Here is a 24,233-nt window from a genome sequence, read left to right as displayed (position 1 = left end):
AATTACATAGTTATTCTCCATATAATAGTTGGTTCTCTTTTTTTTTATTTTTTTTTTATTTTAAACCCTTAACTTCTGTGTATTGGCTCCTAATTAGAAGAGTGGTAAGGGTAGACAGTGGGGGTCAAGTGACTTGCCCAGGGTCACACAGCCGGGAAGTGTCCGAGGCTGGATTTGAACCTAGGACCTCCTGTCTCTAGGCCTGACTCTCAATCCACTGAGTTACCCAGCTGCCCCCATAGTTGGTTCTCTTAAAAACAGACTCAAATAGACTCAAATGGACTCAAATAGAATGAGACTTACATATGTGAATAATAACAGCTGCCATTTTATATAGCACTTTAAAGTTTGCGAAGTGTCAGACATAGCACAGTCTCATGGCCAGACTCTTTCCTTTTTTGACAGGGTTAGTAAACTGGTAGATCAAGGAACCCCATAGATCAGAAGTGTCATATATGCTGAACTCTAGTGCTATCTGAACCAGATTAAAATTAGTTGGGAAATATTTAACAAAATAAATAAAAATACAATAAAACATAGATAATATTACAGCTTAAACCTAAGTCACTATATGCCCCATATATATATATATACATATGTATATATATATACATATGTATGTATGTATGTATATATATATTATACCCTTACCTTCCATCTTGGAGTCAATACTGTGTATTAGCTCCAAGGTAGAAGAGTGGTAAGGGTGAGGCAATGGGGGTCAAGTGACTTGCCCAGGGTCACACAGCTGGGAAGTGTCTGAGGTCAGATTTGAACCCAGGACCTCCTGTTTCTAGGCCAGGCTCTCAATCCACTGAGCTACCCAGCTGCCCCCTGTGCCCCACCTATTGAAAGTATAGATTATATCTAGACTGTATGGATTAATGGATTAAAATTAAAAGATTATTTCTTTTAATTTGTTTGTTTTATTTGTTTGTTCAGCTATTTACCTTTTCATTCATTTGTTTGTTTGCTTGCTTATTCATTCATTCGTTTATTTGTTTGTTTGTTTATTTATTTATTTATTTTAAGCCCTTACCTTCTGTCTCAGAATCCATATTGTGTATTGATTCTAAGGCAGAAGAGTGGTAAGGGCTGGGCAATGGGGGTCAAGTGACTTGAATGGTCCCTATTTCTATTAGAGTTTCACACCACTGTTTTAGATACCAGTTTTCCTAGATATTAGCAAAGTGTTTGAAAAAAATATATTTCCCCTTCTTCTTGTGATAAAGGAGAAATGTAGACTAAATGATAGTCTAGTTAAATGGCTTTGGAGTGTTTGGAGAATGGACAGACTCAAAGTAGTCACAAGTATTTCAGTGTCAAGCTGGAAGCAAGATTCAGTGCTGTGGTCCAGGGATCTGCATTGCAAGTGACTCTACATTCTCCTTTTACCAATCCAAAGGTTCAAATCTTGTTTTAGGGATTCCTAATCTGGCATGCGAATCTATTGCTCCATTTAGAATCCTTGTGTTTCAGAGTGGTAGGCTGCCTAGACTGAAACTCTCTTTCCTAAACAGCACGTCTTGTACCCTCATGCCCATCCGTGTCAGCTGCATCCCTCCTGTATCCCTTCCTTGCTATTGTTTGGTCGTTTCAGTCCTAACTGACTCTTCGTGACATTTATTGGGGTTTTCTTGGCAGAAATACTAGAGTGGTTTGCCTTTTCTTTCCCAGCTTATTTTCAGATGAGAAAAGAGAGGCAAACTTGCCCAGAGTCACACAGCTAGGAAGTATCTGAGGCCAGATTTGAACCCAAGTTTTCTCAATTCCTTGCTTGGTAGTCTATCCACTGAGTCACCTAGTGACTATCCAACCATAACCCTATCCGATTCTATTCTAACCTTCCATCGTGTCCTGTCAAATCCCTGTTCTATTGTTAACAAACTGCCCTTCATATTAGATATGTACCTCATCCCTAGAAATTAAATTTTTTTATTTTTAAAAACAACTCTAAGATAGAAGGGCAAGGGCTAGGTAAAGGGGATTAAGTGACTTGCCCAGTTAGGAAATGTCTGAGATTAGATTTGAACCCAGGTCCTCCTGACTCCAGTCCTGGCTCTCTATCCACTGAGCCACCTAGCTTCCCCTGGAAATTATTTTGTACTTTTTTCTTTAATTTTCAATGTTTATGTTCTTTTCCAATGTTCTTTCAGGTCGGGGGCTATTTTATGCCAATCTCTCCACCCCTAGTGCCTAGCACAGTGCCTTACATGCAGAAGGTGATTAAAAATATTTATTGAGTTGAATTGAATTTTTACCTGTAAATTTGTGCCTGAACAACCAACAAGTATTTATTTACTGCCTGGTAATAGTATTCATAATACTTGATCCATAATGTTGTAAGGAAAGTGCTTCATAAATATCGAAACTCTCTATATACTTATATATATGCAAGCTGTTATCATGGTGGCCATGGTGTCTAGTCACCATATTCTGCTACATGCTAGAAATGGATTTAAGAATCATTCAGCGAAAGGTAATGGAAATATTTTTTAGTGTCTTAAAAAACAGCTGTAAAATCTAGGCAATAGCTAGTGAATTATATACTGTCACTGGATGCTTTTTACCCAGCGAAAGGGAGCATAAGGAATGAATGCTTATAGACTTAAAGCAAGCGACACTTTAGAGATTACCTATTCCAACCTGCTTATTTTATAAATGAGGAAATTGATTCACAGAAATGCTTTGAGTATAAGCTTCATGATGGGTCAAATATCTGAGTATCAGCCTTGTTGTGATGGAAGGGACTTATCACCAAATGGCTGCTATAGGAGATGGTATCTAGCTCCAGCCACAGATAGACTGGGTTCAGAGTTCGAGAGGAGTTACAGTCTGTATCAGCCAAAAGGGTACCCCACCAGTGAAACCACAGGTCTTTGAAATAAGAACAACTCATGTTTGTACAAATCCTTTAGGCTTTACAGGACCTTTTACACATGTTTTCTTGTTTGGCTCTATCTCAGTGGTTCCCAGACTTTTTTGGCCTACCGCCCTCTTTCCAGAAAAAATATTACTTAGCCCCCTGGAAATTATTTTTTTTTTTAAATTTTAATAGCAATTAATAGGAAAGATAAATGCACCTGTGGCCATCACTGCCTCCCTGGATTGCTGCAGCACCCACCAGGGGGCGGTAGCGCCCACTTTGGGAATCATTGCTCTATCTTAACACAGACTTAGGAAGATTTGGAATACAATTCTATCCAGGGAGAGGCAACAGTCTCTCTTATCTGCCACTTTTCCAGGGGGATAAGCCCCAGGAGCATGTGACGCCCTGGTGCTAGGGAGGATACATGATATCAGATTCAGCCCTTGCCTTGGACATTCCCCAAGTCAGAACCTCAGGCTCCAGGTGTGGCTGCTGAATTCTTAGCCACAGCCCTGGACTCTTCATGCTTCTAAGGGAAGAACCAACATAGCTAGGAGGCACAGGTCCACTGGGAAAAATGTAGTACAAGATGGGAACAGATAGAGAAAGAAGAATGTAGTAGGGAACAGATAAAGAGAAAGTAAAACAAACTTTTTTTTTAAACCCTTGTACTTCGGTGTATTGTCTCATAGGTGGAAGATTGGTAAGGGTGGGCAATGGGGGTGAAGTGACTTGCCCAGGGTCACACAGCTGGGAAGTGGCTGAGGCCGGGTTTGAACCTAGGACCTCCTGTCTCTAGGCCTGACTCTCACTCCACTGAGCTACCCAGCTGCCCCAGTAAAACAAACTTTTAAAAAAAATTTATTTTATTTTGAATATTTTCCCCTAGTTACATATTTCATGTTCTTTCCCTCTCCCCCAAACCCCCCTAACTCCCCTGTAGCTGAAGCACAATTCCACTGGGTTTTACATGTATCATTGATCAAGACCTAATTCCATATTATTGATAGTTGGACTAGAGTTATCGTTTAGCGTCTACATCCCCAATAATATCCCCATCAGTCCATGTGTTCAAGCAGTTGTTTTTCTTCTGTGTGAAACAAACTTTATTGAAGTTGTTTTTTGATTATTCTCACACTGGAAGGATGGACAGGGAAGAGGGACCCTGGATGGACTTAAGCACCCAACAGAGTGGGTTTATATAGAGTTCTTACCTGAATCAAACCAGACCAGGAATTGGGAGTAGGGAGTTTGGACCTAGGGTATAGGTCAAAGTTCAGGAAAAGGCTACTATATTTCTTACATTATTCTCACAATAACCCTGTGAAATAGATAATGCAATTTTTATTTCCATTTTATACATGGGGGGAAAATAATGTTCAGAAAGGTCAATTCCTTGTCTGAATTTATGGAGCTAGGAGCCAGGACTTGAACATGGAAACCTACATCACTGTCACCAACCCTAGACCAAACCACATCAACATAGACATGATTAGATTTTTATTTTCTCCATCATGTCTGTTTTGAAGTCTACAGAAGAAAATGATCTGTCAATGCCTATTTAAATTTTTTAAAATTTTAATAATACTTTTTTCCAACTGTCAAACATTTTTCTGCCTCCCACTTATTTATACTTTTAATCAGAGAGTCTTTTAAAAACTTCTCCCCCACTCCTCCCAAAAATATGGCTAGTGACATTTCTGGAAAAGAAAGTATAATGTCTCCTCCCATGGTATGTCATCATAGGACAGATGGCCAGGAATAAATGGCACAAGATGGATGGAATTTAATCGACATTTATTTATTTATGGAAAATGTTTCCCTACTCCACCCCTCAACTGTTTGGAAAATGAAGGTCAAAAACTGGAACCTTTTTTTTTTTTTAAACTGATAGGAATGTGATCTCAGTGTCTAAAATTGTAGACTTTTAGAAAACATTTTAGCACATCAGAATCAAATGCAAGTCACTGATCAGTGACTCCTAGATCTTTTCCCCTCTGGAATCTTCACACTGTGAAATTTGGAGCAAATTAAGACTAGACTATGAAATATTATCCTGGAGAAGAAACCCTTTCCTTATGAGCAGTATGATACAATAGTAAGGGTTTGGGATCTGTAGTCAGAAGACCTGTTTCAGATCTTGGCTCTACTACTTACTTTTTGTGTGACCATAGCCAAATTATTTAACTTCTCCCAGTCTACATTTCCCTATGTGTATAATGAGGGGATTGGCATAGATGGCCTTTTAAGATTCTTCTCTGCTCTCAATCTGTGGTTTTACTTTTCCAGGATAGGTCTGAATAGATGGGTTTGCCTTTAGGAGGTCAGGAATGGAAAACCATGATTAGGCCTTTTGTTAACAAACATTTGTGGCAGAATATCTTTACCTGTGGCTTGCATTGAATACAAACATATAAAGTGAGGGAAGAGGTGTGGTATGACCAAAGAAAATTTTATTCAACCTGTGAGATATCAAAAGTTGGACTAGAGAATATGGGTATATCAGCAAAAAATGATCAACATTATTAGTTCAAAACCAAACTAAACCAAACCTGGAAGTACTTATTTTTTGTACAATAGTGGTTCAATGTTTTTTGGGGTTTTTTTTGTCTTGACTTCCAATTGGCTGTACTTTTTTTTAAACCTTTACCTTTCGTCTTAGAATCAAGACTGTGTATCGGTTTCAAGGCAGAAGAATGGTAAGGGCTAGGTAAAGGGTTAAGTGACTTGCCCAGGGTCACACAGCTAAGAAGTATCTGAGGCCAGATTTAAATCTGGGACCTCTCATCTCTAGGCCTGGCTCTCAATCCACTGAGCTACCCAGCTGCCACCTGGCCATACTTTTTAAAGTATTATCAATGGGGGAAAACATTGACAGAAAACACCATCTATAAAAATAATCATTTTATCACCATATTTAATTTTTTATCTGGATAACCTATCCATCAAGGAATGGCTAAATATGTTATACTATCTGAATGTCATGGAGTACTGTCATGCTATTAAGAAGTGAGGAAAGTGGAGGGCTAGAGTCAAAATGGTAGCAACCCAGTTGAACTCTCCTAACATACAAATTTCAAACAAACAATTTCAAAATAATTCCTCAAATCAATTTGGAGTGGCAGAGCCCCCAAAAAGTCAGAGGAAGATATTTTCCCAGCCTGACACAAGTTAGGAGATCCACAAGAAAGGTCTGATCCATAGCACAAATGGTGCAGGACTAGCAGTGGTGGTAGCAGCTTTAGGAGCTCTTGGTCCAGAAACAGTAAAAGAGTCTAACAATGTACTGTTTGGGGGATTGTGAACGAGTCCAATCATGCTGTATAACAATTTGGAACTATCCTCAAAAGGCCATCAAACTGCATACTTTTGATCTAGCAATATCACTGCTAGGGCTGAACCCCAAAAGAAAAGGGCCTGTAAGTACAAGAACATTTATAGCAGCTCTTTTTGTGGTGACAAAGAATTGGAAATTGAGGGGATGTTCATTATCTGGGGAATGGCTGAACAAGTTGCTGATGGAATGCCATTGTGCTATGAGACATGACAAGGGGAATGATTTCAGAAAAAAAATGGCAAGACCTCAATGAACAAAGTGAAGTGAGAAGAACCAGAAGATCATTGTGCACAGTAAGAGCAATGTTGTAATCATAATCAACTATGGAAGATTTGGCTACTCTGATCTAAGATAATTCCAAAGAACTCATAATGAAAAAATATAATCAATCTCCAAAGAGAGAACTGACAAATTAGGTGCAAATTGAAGTATAATTTTCTCACTTCTTTTTTTCTTTTGCATGGCTGATATGGAAATATATTTTCCATGATTTCACATGTATAATTGACATCATTTTGCTTGCCTTCTTAGTAGGTGGAGGATGATCTTACACACGTATATATATATATATATATATATATATATATATATTTTAGTTGAGGAACAAGATGATTTTATCTTAGTTGAACTGATGCAGAATGAAGTGAGCAGAACCAAAAAAATAATTTATTTTATAACAACAATATTATAAAAAATTAATAATCCTGNTATATATATATATATATATATATATATATATTTTAGTTGAGGAACAAGATGATTTTATCTTAGTTGAACTGATGCAGAATGAAGTGAGCAGAACCAAAAAAATAATTTATTTTATAACAACAATATTATAAAAAATTAATAATCCTGAGGACTTTTATAAACTGACTCAAGATAAAGTGAGTGGAATCAGATGAACAATTTATATAATACCATTTCAAAAACAAACAGCTTTGAAAGCTTTAAGAACTAAAACTAATACAACGACCTTTCATGATTCTAGAGGACCAATGATGAAACATGCTATCTATGATAGAGAAATGATAAGTTTAGTGTATGGAATGAGGCATCTCTCTCTATAGATATAACCATAGATATACACACATATATAAACAGATGTTCATACATATTTGTATGTGTGTGTGTGTGTGTGTGTGTGTGTGTGTGTGTGTGTGTGTGTGCCTAGTGAATAGCCACCGAGGAATTTGTTTTGCTTGACTTCACATTTGTTAGAAGAAATTAATTTCTTTTTTTCCTCCCTCAATGGAGTCCAGGTTTTGAGGAAAAGATTTTTATTCATTAAAAAAAAATAGAAAAATGAGAAGTGTTGTAGCTATGAAGTGCTGTTTGAACTTTTAGACAAGGTCACTGTATTGGTTATTTTACTTAACCATTATACTTGGTTACTAGAAACCTCTCAGGAAGGGAGAGTAATCTGTGTATGTCTGCAGTGTAAAACAAAACACATCAATAAAAGTGAAAATGTAAAAATGAAAAAATTCTCCATCTGTCTGAATGCAGATTTTAAATAGAATTATAAATGACTTTGTGAAAGAGGAAAAAATTTTCTTTTCCAATTATATCACAAGGTAAGAAAGACAGTTTCCGATAAAACTTAGCTCTGCCAAATATGCAAGATGGTATGATGGAAAACATACTTCTTCTGGGACTAGGTTCAAATCTCAGTTTTGCAGCTTAATACATGTGTGATCACGGATAAGTTATTTCACTTACGTGGGCCTCAGTTTCTTCACTGGTAAAATGACAGGGTTGGACAAGTTGACCTCTTCCAATTCTAAAATTCTCTGATCTTAAGTTAGGTTAACTAGATATATTAAATTAGTCGACTCATTGGATTATTTAAGATTTGGGAGAATAGAATGATTTCAGGAAAATAGGATAATTAAATAGGATTTTATCGACCTTTTGGGGATACTATGCAAATCAATTAAATTTTATTTGCTTAGAATTACTTTATAAATTATTTTGTTACTTTAGTCAGCACAGTGTAGCAGATAGAATACTGAACATTGAATTGGGGAAAGCAAATTTAAATATTGGAGCCTCGGCTTTCTTAAAAGAAGGGGAACCCTTCTATAGGGCATATGGTTCCTAATTCAGTCTTTGCTTTCTTCATTCTCTAATCCTCAAACTTGGGATATAGGTGTGACTGCTGAACCCCCTATAAAATAGGGAAAATAATATTTGCATTACCTACCTCATGTAAGGATTATGTTAGATAATATATGTAAAAGTGCTTTGCAAACCCCACAGTTTAAATGTGTGAGCTAGTGTTATTATGAAAGAATATAAGTCCCTGAAGAGAATATTCTCACAACTGGAATTTGCTTTAAGATGGCCATTCATTGGATGCAGCATCTGCTAAAGCCTTTGACCTACTTACCGGGAACCACTAGAAACAAAGCAGCCAAGAGGGAGATGGTTATCTCACAGCTTTTTACTGGGATAGACTCAGCCTTGTAGTTGGCCTATAAAGAATGAAGTCAACATTTGAGGCCTTGTCTCTATGTCTGATTTTGTTCAATTCAGTTCAACATGCCTCTGTGTAGAGCTCCATGCTGGTGGAGATTAAAAAGAAGTCCCTAAGAGCTTGCTGTCTGGTGAGAAGATAAGAAATGTAGATAGCTTTAATGCCTCTGAAAGGTACCAAACAAAGGGCTATGTGAGGTCTGAAAGGAACATAGGGATTAGACAAGTTTTCTTGGGGGTGGTCTTATTTGAGTTAAGGTTTAAAGAATAAAGTAGGAATTCTTTGGCAAAGGGAAGCGAGGGAAGCTATTTCAGGCATAGGGAGCAGTGTGAGAAAAGTCATGAAGACAAAGAAAACAGAGGGCATTTGTGTACTGTTTTGTTTGACTGTAGACTAGAGCATGCAGAGGGGAAACAAGGCAGGAAAAGTAGGGTGGCACCAAATTGTGAAGGGTGGCAGCCAATAAGGAAACCTTGAAGATTATTGAATAGAGAGTGATGATGAAATCAGATCCATGCATAAGAAATATTAGGCTGAGCATTCTATGAAGATGGACTGGAATAGGGGTAGAAGTGGAAAGATCTGATAGGAGACTATTTTACTGTCCAGGTGAGCAAGAAGGAAGATTCTAGGCTGGTGGCTGTGAAAATAGAGAGAATGGGACAGATGGCACAGATTTTTGTGGAATAAGAATCAACAGGATTTGGTAGGCAAGCTAGAAATTGAGAGACTGCATGAAATAACTCAAAGAATCCTATTTTGGAATCAGAAGTCTTGGATTTTGTTCTGGACTTTGCTGCCTGCCAGATGCATGATCCTGGGCAAGTTACTTTATCTCTGAGTTTCAATTTCTCCATCTGTACAATGTGGATAATGGTACTTGCATTGCCTCGTTCCTTGGTTGTAGTTAAAAAAATGCTTAATAATTTTAAAACACTAAACTATAGAGTTGTGAATTTGTATTATTACTGGTAACCAGTTGAATAGGGAAGGTGAGAGAGAAGAAAAAGTCAAGGTTAATACCAGAGTTTCACTTTATAAATGATGGTACCATAAACAGAAATAGTAAAGTCAGAAGAAAGAAGGCATGGGAGGTGATTATAAATTTGGGTCTGGATTTGTTGGATTTGAAGTAATGGTGCAATACTAAGGTCCTTATGTCTTGTGGACCATTAGAAGTGCTGCTCAGAAGAGAAGTCCCATCAAAAGGCAAAAATTAAGGTTTTAAGAATCACCTCCCTAAACAGGGTAAATTAGTTTGATGGAGGAGCAAAAGACGAGAAAAAGGAGGTGGGATTGGGGGTGGGGAAGAGAAAGAAAGACAGAGACAGAGACAGAGAGAGGAGAGAGGCTGCAATCTTATAGAACCTTGGAGTCAACAAATTAAAGGGATTAGAAAGTGAATGAGGAACCAATTAAAGAAATGGAAAAGATATTAGAGAGGCAGGAAATTTCATTGGTGAAGGGAACTCCAGGTGAGGAAATTCCTTCTTCCAATGTAGGTCAGTATTTTCTCTTAAGCCCAGTCTTTTTGAGTCACATAGCCACTGTGTGTTAGGGGCAAGGCTAGAACCCAGGTTTTCCTGGCAGTTGAGGGTGATTCATGAAAACTAAAGGAGGAGTGAGTATGAGGAAGAAAGTGTTGGTTAGTTAAGTCTCAGTGCTACAGATAGATTAGAGACCATGGAGCTGGGGGGTAAGGGCAGTGTTATTTTGGAATTAGAAGGCCATTTGTACTTTTAAAAGAGAAGTTTGGCACCTGCGTTTAAAAGGCTAACATTTTGATTGGCATGGAAGGTTTTGAGACAAGGTTTGAAGGTATAGTGAGAGCAGTAGCCTGAGGATCCACCCATACAGTTTAAGATAGATTTCTTTTTCTTTTTTTGCCCCTGACATGTTTTTTTTTAAACCCTTGTACTTCGGTGTATTGTCTCATAGGTGGAAGAGTGGTAAGGGTGGGCAATGGGGGTCAAGTGACTTGCCCAGGGTCACACAGCTGGGAAGTGGCTGAGGCTGGGTTTGAACCTAGGACCTCCTGTCTCTAGGCCTGACTCTCACTCCACTGAGCTACCCAGCTGCCCCCCCCCCGACATATTTTTTAAACTTTTAAAAATAAGCATTTATTTCTCCCTCCTATATCCTCTTTCTCCATTGAAAAGAAAAAGAATACCAAAGCCTTTGTAACAAATATGCATAGTCAAAGCAAATCATCACATTGGTAGTGTCTGAAAATGTGCATCTCATTCTGCATTTTTAGTAGCCAGAGGTGAGAATAGCATGGTTCTCATCAGACCTCTCATTGTATTGTGTAGGGATTAAAAATTAATGATTTGACTAAAATATATGAAAATTATAAATAATATGGTAGACGCCGATTCAAAGTATTATTGCTCAAAGTTGGAATGACTTTACTAGCTTTTATTTACAAAAGAGGTGGAAAGAGTGAAAGCAGAGAAATACAAAAGGGTAAAGAAGACATTAGCTTATCTAATTAAATATTGCTCAGTTGCTGGACTCAACCAGGATTTGTTGACCTTCAACTGGAATTAAACTCTCTCTAGAAGACAGGAAGGGAAAGCCAGCTAGCCACTCACCCAAGTTCCCTCCAAGAGGCAGGTCAAGACAATGACTCTTGCTGAAGTTGATTCCTGAGGCTGACTTTCCTCCTTGAGTCTGACTTCCCTCTTGAAGCCGACTTCCTTCTTGGAGTCCAATTACATTTAGCCCAGTGATGGGCAAACTTCGGCTTGTGGGCCAGATGAGGCCCCCTGAAATGTTCTATCCAGCTGCGTGACATTATTCCTAATTTGACAAATACAATGAGTAGGATACAATACAATGAAACTTCGGAAGAGTTGCCTTAGAAACAGACTTTCAGATGAACATTTCCTTTCCTTTGGCCCCCTCTTTAAAAAGTTTGCCCATCACTGCCCTAGCCCCAGAAATTCAGGGCCTTTTGTATTGGCTTCTTGTCCCTTCCTCTTTTCACAAGGGCTAATCACAAGGCAGTGTTTGTGGGAACTACTTCTCACCTTCTGGAGAGGTAAATACTCATCAAAAGAGTTCACAGATTCCTGGCTGATTGAGGTGTAAATTCTCATTTCCAGGCTGATTGAGTTGAAAAGGTGGAGAGCTCCTCCACCTAGTGCTGAGTAGGATGTTCAAGCTTTTGTTGAATCATTTCAAAAGTAGACAAAGGAGAGTTAATCCTGTCTTCACAATCTGGTGAGGTACTAAGTAGGAGTACTTAAGTTATTAGTTAGCCAAAGTGTTAACTCAAAATAGACAAAGGGAGTAAAGGATTCCCTTTCACAAGTGTAAACTCAGAGAGAACAAAGAATTCCCTTTTACAGTTGATCAGAGTTCTTAAACTTTTCAAAGTTGTTTGTTACAGTACTTTAATTTTATAAATTGTCCTTGTGGTTCTGCTCATTTCACTTAACTTCATTTCATACAGGTCTATCCAGGTTTCTCTGAAATCATCTCTTTAGTAAGACTACCTCACAATAATATTATATTCATAAAACACAGTTTGTTCAATCTTTCACCAATTGATAGGCACCCCTTTAGTTTCCAGTTCTTTGCAACCACAAAAAGAAGCGTTATAAATATGTTTATACAAAGCTATGGATCTTTATTCTCTTTCTTTGACTTCTTTGAGGTTTAGTCCTAATATTAATAAGTCTGGGTCAAAGAGAATGCATAGTTTAGTAACTTTTTGGCATAGCTCCAAATTCCTTTCCCGAATTAATAGACAAATTCAAAGTTCCATCAATAGCACACTAATGTACTTTTTTCCCCATAGCTCCTCCAATATTCCCAGCTTTACTAATCTATTGGATATGATTTGTTCTTTTTGGATATGATATGTTATTTTTCTGAAATTTGATTATCAAAAATCTCTATGCCTTTCTCTGTTGATCTGATGATTTTGTGTTTTTTGTTAATATTTATCTATTAAAGTTGTTAGTTTTATTGACCTGTAATTGGGCATTATAGTTGCTAATAATTTCCATTATTTCTTATTCTTTTGTTGTGGATTCTCTTCTTTCAATTTTAATACTTGTAGCTTGATTTTACTTTTTATTATTAAATTAATTGATTTATTTTGTTGTTTTAAAAAAACTCAACTTTTAGTTTTACTTATTAATTCATTTGATTTTTTGCTTTCAGTTTTGTTAATTTCATCTTTGAATTTCAGAATTTGTTTTAGTATTTAATTGGAGTTTTAAAATTCATTTGTTTTCTAGTTTTTAAGTTAAATGTCCAATTCATTCATCTATTCTTTCTTATTTTGTTGACAAGTGTGTAGAGTTACAAATTTTGCCCTAAGGACTACTTTGGTTACATCCCTAAAATTCTGGCATGTTGTTTACTGTTTTTTTGTGAAATTATCTATAATTTCTATTATTTGTTTTGGGGCCCACCAATTCTTTAGAATTAAGTAATTTTGTCTTCAATTTTAAAAAATCTTTTCTTCAGCAAACCTTTACTGAATATCATTTTGTTGTATTGTGTTCAGTAAAAGATATGTTTAATTTTTTTCTTTTATGCATTTGTTTGTAAGGATTTTATGCCCCAGTATATGGCTAATTTTTGTAAAGGTGATATGTATAGCTGAGAAATATGTATACTCCTATTTATTCTCACTCAGTAATAAGCAGGGATCTATCATATCTAAAATTTCTAAAATTCTATTCACGTCCTTAACTTATTTCTCTTTTTAGGTGGTTAGATTTGTCCAGATCCAGAACCCTCCATGCACTCTACCTCATCCCAACTCCTGCCACTATTAGGTTTACTTTCAGATTTGAATTCATTTCCTCTTAACTCCAGGCCCAGCACTATCTACTGTACCACTTAGCTGCCTGCTAAAGTGATTCATATTTATACATCTGTTTTTCACCAATGAGTAGAGTCATATCCCTCCTCCCCCACATGTTCCCCTAGGAATAGAAGGAAATTGGGGCCAGTTTTTATAGTTCATGAAGATGCAGAACTTGGTAAATAATATGCAAGAATCTAAAAGCAGAAGTGCATCCTACAAGTTGACTTGGCTACAAATAGGACATGTGCATAAACATCTATTTTTTCATGCCTTTAAATCAGCCTGGCTCTTCTGTGTATCTGACTCTATCTCTAAGCTCTTCTATAAAATGCCGTCTGGTTTATTGGCATTCAAGAAATGTGTCACTCTTTGTTTAAAATTCCATCCTAGGATATTTCTAAAGTTCAAGTAAGTCTTCCTCACTTACCAAAGAGGGAAGGAGTATGGCTAACTCTGGTCCAGGGACTTATTGAAGTATTTTTTCCAAGTTTCTTGATTTTAATTTGTTTGTCTTGTTCTCTTAATGACCTGAAGTCTCTAAGGATGTTTTGTTTTATGGATTGATGTTTTTTTCATCTCTTGCCACACATTCAGTTTTCCTGGATCATATCTCTGACTGCTTCCTTATCAAAACAGCCTTTGGTTTTGCACATTTGAAAAAGCAACCTCATGATATGCTTGACTTAAGACATCATTTTCTTCAGCCCCAGCATGTACCATAATTTGACTGCCAGTGAAAAATGTGTCTGGACAAAAGCTGGTCACTGAACTCATCTGTAACCTTTGATATTTAGAAATGTCATATCCTATCATTGTTAGCTTATTTCCAAGTAAGCGTTTCCTTCAATTTTCAGAGTAAAGTGAATACATAATATGCAGCCTGATCTTTTCAAATTTATTGCTAAGTATCATACATTTAAAGATCTCTATCCAAATTAGCAATGGCTTGTGTGTGTCTATGTTTTATTCTAGTGAATAGTGCCATTAAAGAAAGAACTGAAAATGTGCAAATATTAGGTTGTCCCATGGAGTCTTTCACATCTCTTTGGTCCATTGTAATTTTCAGGGAGTTTGTTGCTTGGGCAAGGTTTTGCACATCTTGTGCTATACTGTTCATTCCACTTTCAATTCTTCATTTCTGTTTCATTTTTTCCCATAAGCACTCTTAATTTCATTGACAAAAACATTTTAAACTCCTTAAAACAAAACAAAACAAAACAAAACACTTGCATCATCTCTTCTAATACTTCTGGTTGAATTGTGGCCAAGCTTTGAAGCTTTGTTTATAGTCGTGTTTGAGTCACCCTCATCTTCTGGATCTGGTTCTATAGTTAGATTCCCTGTCACCATAGTAGTTTTTTATGGTGGTATTCTTTTTTGTTTGTTTCTTCTCTGATTCTTCCAGCCTACTTCTTCTGACTTCAGACTTGATATTAAGGTTAAGTTCTGTCTAATTGGAGAATATGGCACAGAGAGAAGGATACATTGGCAGACTGGATGGAAAAGTTTTAAGGGTTCTGCTTCAGGGCAGATGGTAAGACCCAAGTGACTATGGGTTATAATAGCGGGTGAGAAGGCAGCATCTTGAGATCTTAGCAGAAGAATTGTAGTTATCAACTCTCTTCTTATTCAAGTGGCAAGAACAGCTATGGCTGCTCAGTGTATGTTTTTGTATGTAAGAGTGTGTGTAAGTATGTGTGTGTGTGTGTCTGTCTGTCTGTCTGATGTACGTCTGTATGCCTGTATGACTGTAATGGCTTGACCCACAACCCTTGGGAGAGGGGGAGTGGTACTAGTAGAGTAGGGACTCTGTCTTCCCAAAGTGGTCGAGATGAGTAGTCAGAATCCAACCAAGGAGGGGAAAGAAGGGAAACTGACTATGAGGCTGAAGAGAAGGGCTCTTTGCAACATCCACTTCTACTGTGCCTCTGGCCCCTAAAGGGGACTTGAATGATGGACATGAGGTTGTAGTGCTTAAAGGGAATTGTGCATTTGAGTGCCTGCTCTGATGATCCAGCTCCCCAGTGCTGGATGGGAATCTCTTCACATTCTTTTAGTGGTATTCATGCTGGCTGAAAGAGCACTAATTTGAGAATCAGGAGACTTAGATTCTGTTCCCAGTAGAGTCACTCAGCTGTACAATATTGGACAAGACATTTGAGTGCCATTGACTTTAGCCTTCTCAGCTTTAAGCAAAGGGGTTGTATTAGTACCACAGGTTTAGAGCTGGAAGGGACTTTAGAGATCATTCACATTTTACAGATGAGAAAATTGAGTCCCAAGGAGGTCAAATCATTTATTAAAAGTCCCCCCAAAATTAAGTAGCAAAGTTGGAATTTGAACCCAGGTCATCATAGCAAAAAGCTTTTCTTTGTAGTATTTTGCCTCCAACTCCCCATATAATCAGTTAACTAATTAACAAGTATTTATTAAGTGTTACTATGTGTCAGGCAGTGGGCTAGATAGTGTTCTAGTATCAATAGTATTTGTCTATGATTTCATTTGCATATATATATATTTTTGGCAAAATTATTTAGATCTTTATATAATAAATACATTGTAGTAAAATTATAGGTATTTGAAGTGAATGTGCACTAGAGAAGGGGTTCTTAACCTGGTTTCTATGAAATTAAAAATTTTTTTCAGTAACCATATTTCAACATAATTAATTTTGGTACAGTAATGAGCCTGGAGTCAGGAAGACCTAAATTCAAATCTAGCTGTAAAAACTCATAACCCTGGTCAAATCACTTAATTCCTGTTTGCCTCAACTTCCACAGATGTAAAATGAGGATAATAATAGCACCTGCCTTCCAGGGTTATTGTGAGGATTAAGTGAGATAATAATTGTAGAGAACTGGTGGTTATTATTATTTTATGCATTTAAAAACATTATTCTGAGAAGGAATCCTAAGTCTCACCAGACCGCAAAAGAAGACCATGGAACAAAAAAGGTTTAAAAAAGCTACACTAGATGAGGCATTTAAGTGGCTCTGTGGATGGATAACCAGGCCTGCAGATGGGAGGTCCTAGGTTCAAATCTGGCCTCTGGCACTTCCTGGCTCTGTGACTATGAACAAGTCACTTAACCCCCATTGCCTAGCCCTTATTGCTTTCTTGGTACCAATACTCAACATCACTTCTAAGACAGAAGGCAAGGGTTTAGAAAAAAAAAAATTTTAACCACTAGAACCAGAAAAAAAAATCTATATTCCTTTAGACCAAGTTCCATTTGGCACATTTGAGTTGCTGTTCAGTCATTTTGGTTGTGTCTGACTCTTTGTGACCCCATGTGGGGTTTTCTTGGCAGAGATACTAGAGTGGTTTGCCATTTCCTTCTGCAGCACATTTTATGGGTGAGGAAAGAGGCAAACAGAGTGAATGACTTGTCTAGGAGCAAATAGCTAGGTGGTATCTGAGGCCAGATTTGAGCTCAGGAAGCTGAGTCTTCCTAGCTCCAGACCCAGCACTCTGTGCCACCTAACTGTCTAGTAGTAGTAGATATATATCTACTAGTCCAGGGGTCAGCAACCTTTTTGGCTGTGAGAGCCATAAATGCCACATTTTTTTTAAATGTAATTTCGTGAGAGCCGGACAGTGCTCACAGTGTGCACTCCTGTAACAGCACCTGAAAAAAAATTGACTTTATGGCTCCTGCAGAAAGAGCCATACATTACCGACCCCTGTACTAGTCCATAAGGTACCTTAGCAGGTAATGGGTTCCCCTTCATTTTCTTCAAGACCTTCAGTGGAGGCTGGTTGACTACTTGTTGGATATGTCACAAAAGAGATTCCTATTCAGGTAGTGGTTCAACTAGATGACCTCTGAGGTTCTATCAAACTCTGAGATCCAGTGTTTCTAAGTGCATATATTTTGAGATCCAGTGTTGATCCTTTCCAAAAGCCATTTGGGGCTTTAACAGAAATGACACCAGATACCCTCACTCTATTTCCTACTGAGTACTCTGTGGATGAAAGGTGACCGTGTCCCTTATTTTCCTAATGGTGTATAGGTTCCATATCTTGTCCTTATACTAATAGACAATGAGCTGGACCCAGAACAGAAAGGGAGAAAGGAAGCAGGTTGGATTGCATTTGGGAAATTGTTCTCAAAATGTCAAGGACTCTAAGTTGCTTCCTTCCCCCAGATGCCATTATGCCTCTTGAGAGGCAGGGGGAGCTGGGGGAAGTGAGATGGCGGTAGAGAACAGAAGAACAGAAGAACTGAGGCTCAATTCTTGCATTTGAGACATACTGGCAGTGTGACTTGGGGCAAGTCATTGAACCTCTAAGTGCCCCTAGTGGTCCTCCAAGACTATATATAGCATGTAGAATAGGTTCCGGTCTCTATCAGCAGAGGGAATTTACTAACCAGGAGTACCCCAGAATTCTCTAGGTCATGCTACCTGGTACAGATCATAGAGTGCCATGACCTCAGAAGAACCAAAATTAAAGATTCCCCAGAGGTCAGTGGAAGGACATATGGTAGGTTAAACAGGCTATAGAGTATTAACAAGGAAAGAAGACTTGCATGTGAGAAGTAGCAGAAATGCTATCATCAAGGACACAGAAGACCAGAAAATGAGATTAGGTGGTGATGTGGTGATAAGAGCTAGCATCCATTTAGCACTTTCCATATATATCATATCATTTGTTCTTTTTAAAAATTTTATTTATCTATTCATAAAACCCTTACCTTCTGTCAATTCTAAGACAGGAGAGTGGCAGGGGCTTGGAAATCAGAGTTAAGTGAACTGCCTAGGGTCACAGAACTAGGAAATACCTGAGGCCAGATTTGAAACCAAGTTCTCCCAACTCCAAAGCCTAGTAGTCTATCCACGGTGCTGCCTAGCTGCTCTTATCTCATTTGTTCTTCACAACAACTTTGTAAAAGCGGGCACTGTGGTTATCTTTATTTTATAGCTGAAGAAATTGAGGCAGAGAAAAGTTAAGGGACTTGTCTAGAGCCCCCACAAGTAGTAAATGTCAGAGAAAAGGGTTTGAAGAGAATTCTTAGTACCTTCAAATCCAATTATCTATTCAATATAACCTTAGTGAGTGTGAGAGATAAAGGATAGGCTACATGGCCTATCCATGGCTTGTTAAAAATTCAGAAGGCTTCTGACAGTAAATACACATTTATTAAGTTTCCTATTATGTGCCAGGCACTGTGCTAAACATGGGGAATATAAGTAAAAAAAAAATACAGTTTTCTCCCTGAAGGAATTTGCATTTTAAAGGGGGAAGACAACACTCAAAAGGAAACTAGGAGACAGAAGAGGGTGGGGAGGAAGGTACTTGGCATTAGAGTATGATAGAGAAATCCAGAGGAATGGTGCTGCGTGAGAAATGAAGAAATGGCTTATCTGAAAACCCTCAGTACCAGTGGAGTGTTCTGGGTAAATCCTACAGGGAGATTTTGTGGAAGGGCATGGACAATAGAAGATGAAGAAGGATGAATGGGCTGTGATCTGGATTGATGTCGGCAGTGCCCACATTAATAAAACAGCAAGTCTCCCTGAAGTATATTCAGATTTATATGGAGCCAATATTATTTACTGGGGAAAGCTACAAGGTAGCACTGTTTTTCCTCCTCATGTGTTCTATACTGTAAGTGTATTATAAATGTTTATAAAGAGTTGGTGGTCATGTGAAATGGGACTTCCTAAAGAAATCTGAAGCCTTCAAATTTGGATTTCAAGTTCAAGTCACACACGGGCAGGTTTGTTATTTCCTATGAGGATCACAAAAGGAAGTATTCAAGTATTCGAAGAGTTTGTGCCCTTCTGTAAAGGAAATTAATGCTTCCCAATAAATTCTTTTCTAGTGAAGGAAGCCCTTCCCCCCGGATGGAGCTGCTGCATAACATTGACCCGGGTTTTGTAGACACAGCACCATGTGAGTACTTACTAATTAATTAATGAATCATTAGATACTGGCTTGGCCGCTTCCCATGTTGCAAGCCTGACTTTTCCCTTTTCACCTGAATGAAAATCAGGGCAAACTCTTCTCTCTTGTAATTTTCCTAGTGATCTCATTTTAGGGGTCACTAAAGATTATTGCCAAGGACTAATTCAATTGGCACACTTTACTTCCTAGTCCTCCAAAGCACCCAGATGGAAAGAGTCATGTACAGGAAACTGTGGAGCTGCTGTGAGATAACCACATGCCTCAGGTGCCAAGGTGGTGAGACTTAGCACTACCTCCATTCCAGATGTGCACTTTGCTGCGTAGAATCTGTACTACCTTTTGTGTGGACTTCCTTCATATTCCACATGGATTCCTATGACATTCAGCCCAGTTCCCTGCACTGCCGATATTAAACAGTTAGGATAATGCCATAGCGCTCTCTCTCTTTCTCCCTCCCTCCCTTCCTCTCTCTCAGTCTGTCTGTCTGCCTCTCTCTCTCTCTCTCTCTCTCTCTCTCTCACACACACACACACACACACACACACACACATATCCCTCTAGAGCTAGAAGAGATCTTAGAGGTCAATTAGTCCATCCCCCCTCATTTTAAATGTATAACTGAGGCATGGAAGGGGATTAAGTGGCTTGCCCACATTTAACCAAATAGTAACAAAGCTGAAATTTAAAGCCAGATCCTTTGACTCCAGATTTAGCATGCTTTCCATTGCACCATATTACCACCTTCAGAGCTGGAGAACTATTTAAAGCAGTCAGTAAATCAGTCAACAAGAATTTATTAAGCATTTACTATGGGCCTGGTGCTGTGCTAAGCTCTGAGACTACAAGAGAGGCAAAAACAACCTGTACCTTCAAGAAGGTCACATTCTTTTTCTTTTAACTTGCCATTTCTGACATTTCAATATGATTTTTAATAATTGTTTTTTAACATTTTGTGATCCAATTTCTCTCACTTTTCTCTATGATGGCAGCTAATATTATATAGATTGTACATATATTATCATATAATGCATATTTCCGCATTTGTCATGTGAAAGGCATGTCACTTACACTAGAGAAAAATTCATGGAGGAAATAAAGTAAAGAATATTATACTTCAATTCAAAATATATTATACTTGCATTCAGACTCCATCAGTTTCTTCTAAATTTGTGCCTTTTTTTGTTGAATCTCTTGAGATTGTCCTGTATCCTTGCATGGCTGCTGATAGTTCAGTTATTCACAGCTGATCATCTTATATGATTGCTGTTACTGTGTACAACAAGGAGCTCCCATTCTAATGGGAGAGATAACATGCAGATAAGTATGAACAAAATACATGTAGTGTAAATGGAAGGTAATCTCAGAGGGAAGGCAGGAGCAGTGAATAAGGGGTGGGGGAGATAAGGAAGGCATTCTGCAGAAGGTGGAATTTGAGTTGATTGTTAAAGGAAGCCAGGGAACCTCAGGGGCAAAGGTGAAGAGAGAGAGAGAGAGCATTCCAGGCATGGTGGGTGAGCCAGTTAAAGTACCTGGAGTCAGGAGATTTCATATTGTGTGCAAGGAACAAGTATTCCAATGTAGCTGAATTGTGGACTGCATTGGAAGGGAGTAAAGTGTAAGACTGGGTAGGTGGGAGGTTTTGAAGGACTTTAAACACCAAGCAGAGGATTTCCTATTGAATCCCAGAAGTAGTAGGGAGTAAACTGGAGTTTACTGAATGGTGGGGAGGGAAGAGTGAAATTGGTCAAATATGTGCTTTAGAAAAAATCACTTGGGCAGCAGAGTGAAAGTCAGGAGACACTTTAGACAAGGAGACCAGCAGAAATCCTGCTGTAGTAGTTGGTTGGGTGTTGTAGGAATTAAAAATTAATGAAATTTATGAAAATTATAAATAATAATGGTGGTTGCTGATTCAAAGTATTGTGATAATTAGATTAAGTCTACACTGCCCATCTTTAGATTTAATCACCAAAGGTGAGAGCACCTTCCAATTCTGGGAGGTCCTAACCCACGTGTACTTGAGTGAGTGATGAATCAGAATCAAAGACTGCCCCCTGAGCTTTCTATGAGAAGCGTCTATTGTGATTGGACATGCAGGCTAGGGGAAGGCACTGGAAGTGACGAATACACGACCCATTTGAAAGAGAGAGTAAGTCTGCGGCTGGTTTGGTAGAGGGTACCTGAGGGAGCTTTGCTGGTTCGTGACCAAGACTGTTCCATGTGGTGAGTTTAAAGACGGAATCTTCCTGAACTTCTATTAAGAAACTTCCTTTTATAGACTCTGTGAATGAAGTTTGCTCCATTTACCTCTGGGCCTTAGGCCCTTTAACCCTCAGCTGAGGGTTAAGATCTACCTGGATTAATCAGTGGGATATATCCTTATCTCTGTACTTCTTCTCTCTCTTCTTATGTAAATAAATTTCCATAAAAGTCAATTTTGATTTGAGATTATTCTTAATTGAGGATTGATAATAGTTCAATCCTCTGGCAACCATCTTTAATATACCGAACCCATAAAACCTCTTTTTCACCCTTACAGTATTATTGCTCAAAGTCAAAATGACCTTTAATAGCTTTTACTTACAAAAGAGGTGGAAAGAGTGAAAGTAGAAAAATACAAAAGGGTAGAAAAGACATTAGCCTATCTAACTAAATATTTTTCCAGTGCTTGGCTCAGCCAGGACTTGTTGACCTTCAACTGGAATTAAACTCTCTCCAGAAGACAGGAAGGGAAAGCCAGCTATCCACTCACCCAAGTTCCTTCCAAGAGGCAGGTCAAGATGATGATTCTTGCTGAAGGTAATTCCTGGCTTCTCTCTTGAAGTAGACTTCCTTCTTGGAGTTGGATTACCCTAGCCCCAGAAAGTCAGAGTTTTTTATATTGGCATCTTGTCCCTTCCCCTTTTCACAAGGGCCAACCACAGCTTCCAAATTGCCTAGCTCCTGGGGCAGGGAGGGAGCAGTGTCTGTGGGATCCACTTCTCACCTTCTGGAAGTGTGAATTCTCATCAAAAGGGTATACAGTTTCCTGGGTTGTTGAGTTTCTGAGGGTGTGAATTCTCTAAGTGGTTTTTCGAGCTTCTCCACCTAGTTTAAGCTTGTGTTGTTTCAATCAAAAGGTAGTCAAAGGAGAGTTAATATTGTCTTCACAATCTAGTGAGGTACTAAGTAGGGGTACCTAAGTTATTTTTAACCAAAGTGTTAACTCCAGCTAGGCAAAGAGAATAAAGGATTTCCTTTTTATAAGTGTAAACTCAGAACAGATAACAGAATACTCACAGAGGTCCAAAATGGCACCACTAAATTGGGATCAGTGTATAGTGAATCTGTTGTGACTGCTCAGATCAACAGGAGCTCAGAAGGCTCTACCACAGGTCAGGTGCAAGCAGTTCTTATGAATACTTGAGCTGGAGATGTCTCTAAAATTGTGCATCTCATGTTTCTTTTGAGCCACATTACAGTAGTACAAATTAAGGTAGATGTAGGGCAGCTATATCTCTTACCGCCACTCCTTCAGTCAACAGTGCTGATACTTTGAGAAGTTTATTCAAAAACATCCTTTTGATGGAGTGCTCCCGGTTGTATGGAACTTGGACTTAGAAATCACATCAAGGTTATGAATTTGAGTGATTGGAACTGTGATGGTGCCTTTCACAGTAATAGGAAAATTACAAAGAAGGGAAGAGTTTAAATGGAAAGATGAGTTCTCTTTGGGCCTTACTGAGTTTAAGATGCCTATGGAACATCTAATTTGTCTAAGAGGCTATTGGAGGTGTGGGACTAGAGCTGAGGAGAAATATTAGAGCTATTTATATAGATCTGGGAATCATCTGCGGAGACATGATTGTTGAACCCTTGGGAGCTGATGAGATCACCAAGCAAGATATTCAGTTGTAGTTCTATTTTAATAATACATAATACTCTAGTGATCTACAGGGGTTAATGTCCCTTATTAAGTGCCTGTCATGGAATAATTTATGCTCTGGGGAGCCCAGGTTCCATTTATAACACACCCAACTGAAATTTCCTTTCAAAATTATTGCCTACATTCATAGTATGCATTTTATGAACTATACAACCTTGAATATTGCCTGAGAAGTTAGTGGTAACTTGTGATTTTAAAAAATTATATACCACACATGTTGCCCAGTTGTTGCTCAGTCTCACTCTTCATTACCCCATTTATGGTTTTCTTGGCAAAGATACTGGAATGGTTCATAATTTCCATTTCTAGCTCATTTTACAAATGAGGAAACTGAGGCCAACAAGGTTAAGTGACTAGCTCAGAGACACACAGCTAATAAGTGTCCTGAGGCCAGATTTTAACTCAGAAAGATGAATCTTCCTGATTTCAGGCTCAACACTCTATCCACTGCACCATTGAGCTACTGCATTATTTTTCGATTTTTTAAGTATTTTCTTATCTGTGTACATGTTGTACCCTTCTCCTCTTCACCTCCAAGTATAATGTCAGTTCCTTGAGAGCTGGATTGTTCCATTTTTGTCTTTAGACCCTTTGAATCACTTAGTACGAGACCCAATTTAGGTGCTCCTTAAATTAAACTGGAGCAGAAAGGCTTTCCCAAGCAATTCTAAGCAATAAAAAGATGCCGCAGTCCAGAGGTGCACATCCTTTTCTAAGATGGGAAGCAGAAAATGGAGGCTAGGTCAACATGGTCTTGCAGTTTTGCTATCAGATGTGAGGCAGCTATAGTTTTCTGTTTTCACTCTTAGTCAACAGTGCTGATACTCTGAGAAGTTTATTCAGAAATATCATTTTGATTGAAAGCAGTGGTTGTTCCCAATTGTATGG

General features: G+C 38.3%; 1 protein-coding gene across 1 annotated transcript in view; it reads left to right on the top strand.

The window, feature by feature from the left end:
* ARSB (arylsulfatase B) overlaps window positions 1-24,233 on the top strand; it is a 212,826-nt gene that overhangs the window by 109,457 nt on the left and 79,136 nt on the right. Inside the window, exon 4 of the mRNA XM_044680917.1 lies at window positions 19,338-19,408. Within this exon, the coding sequence (XP_044536852.1) occupies window positions 19,338-19,408 (71 nt within the window). The remainder of the gene's footprint in view (window positions 1-19,337; window positions 19,409-24,233) is intronic.

Source organism: Gracilinanus agilis, chromosome 1, assembly GCF_016433145.1.
Source record: "Gracilinanus agilis isolate LMUSP501 chromosome 1, AgileGrace, whole genome shotgun sequence".
NCBI classification, from domain to species: Eukaryota; Metazoa; Chordata; class Mammalia; order Didelphimorphia; family Didelphidae; genus Gracilinanus; species Gracilinanus agilis.
Note: the sequence above shows the minus strand (reverse complement) of the source record. Positions and strands in the feature narration are given on the sequence as shown.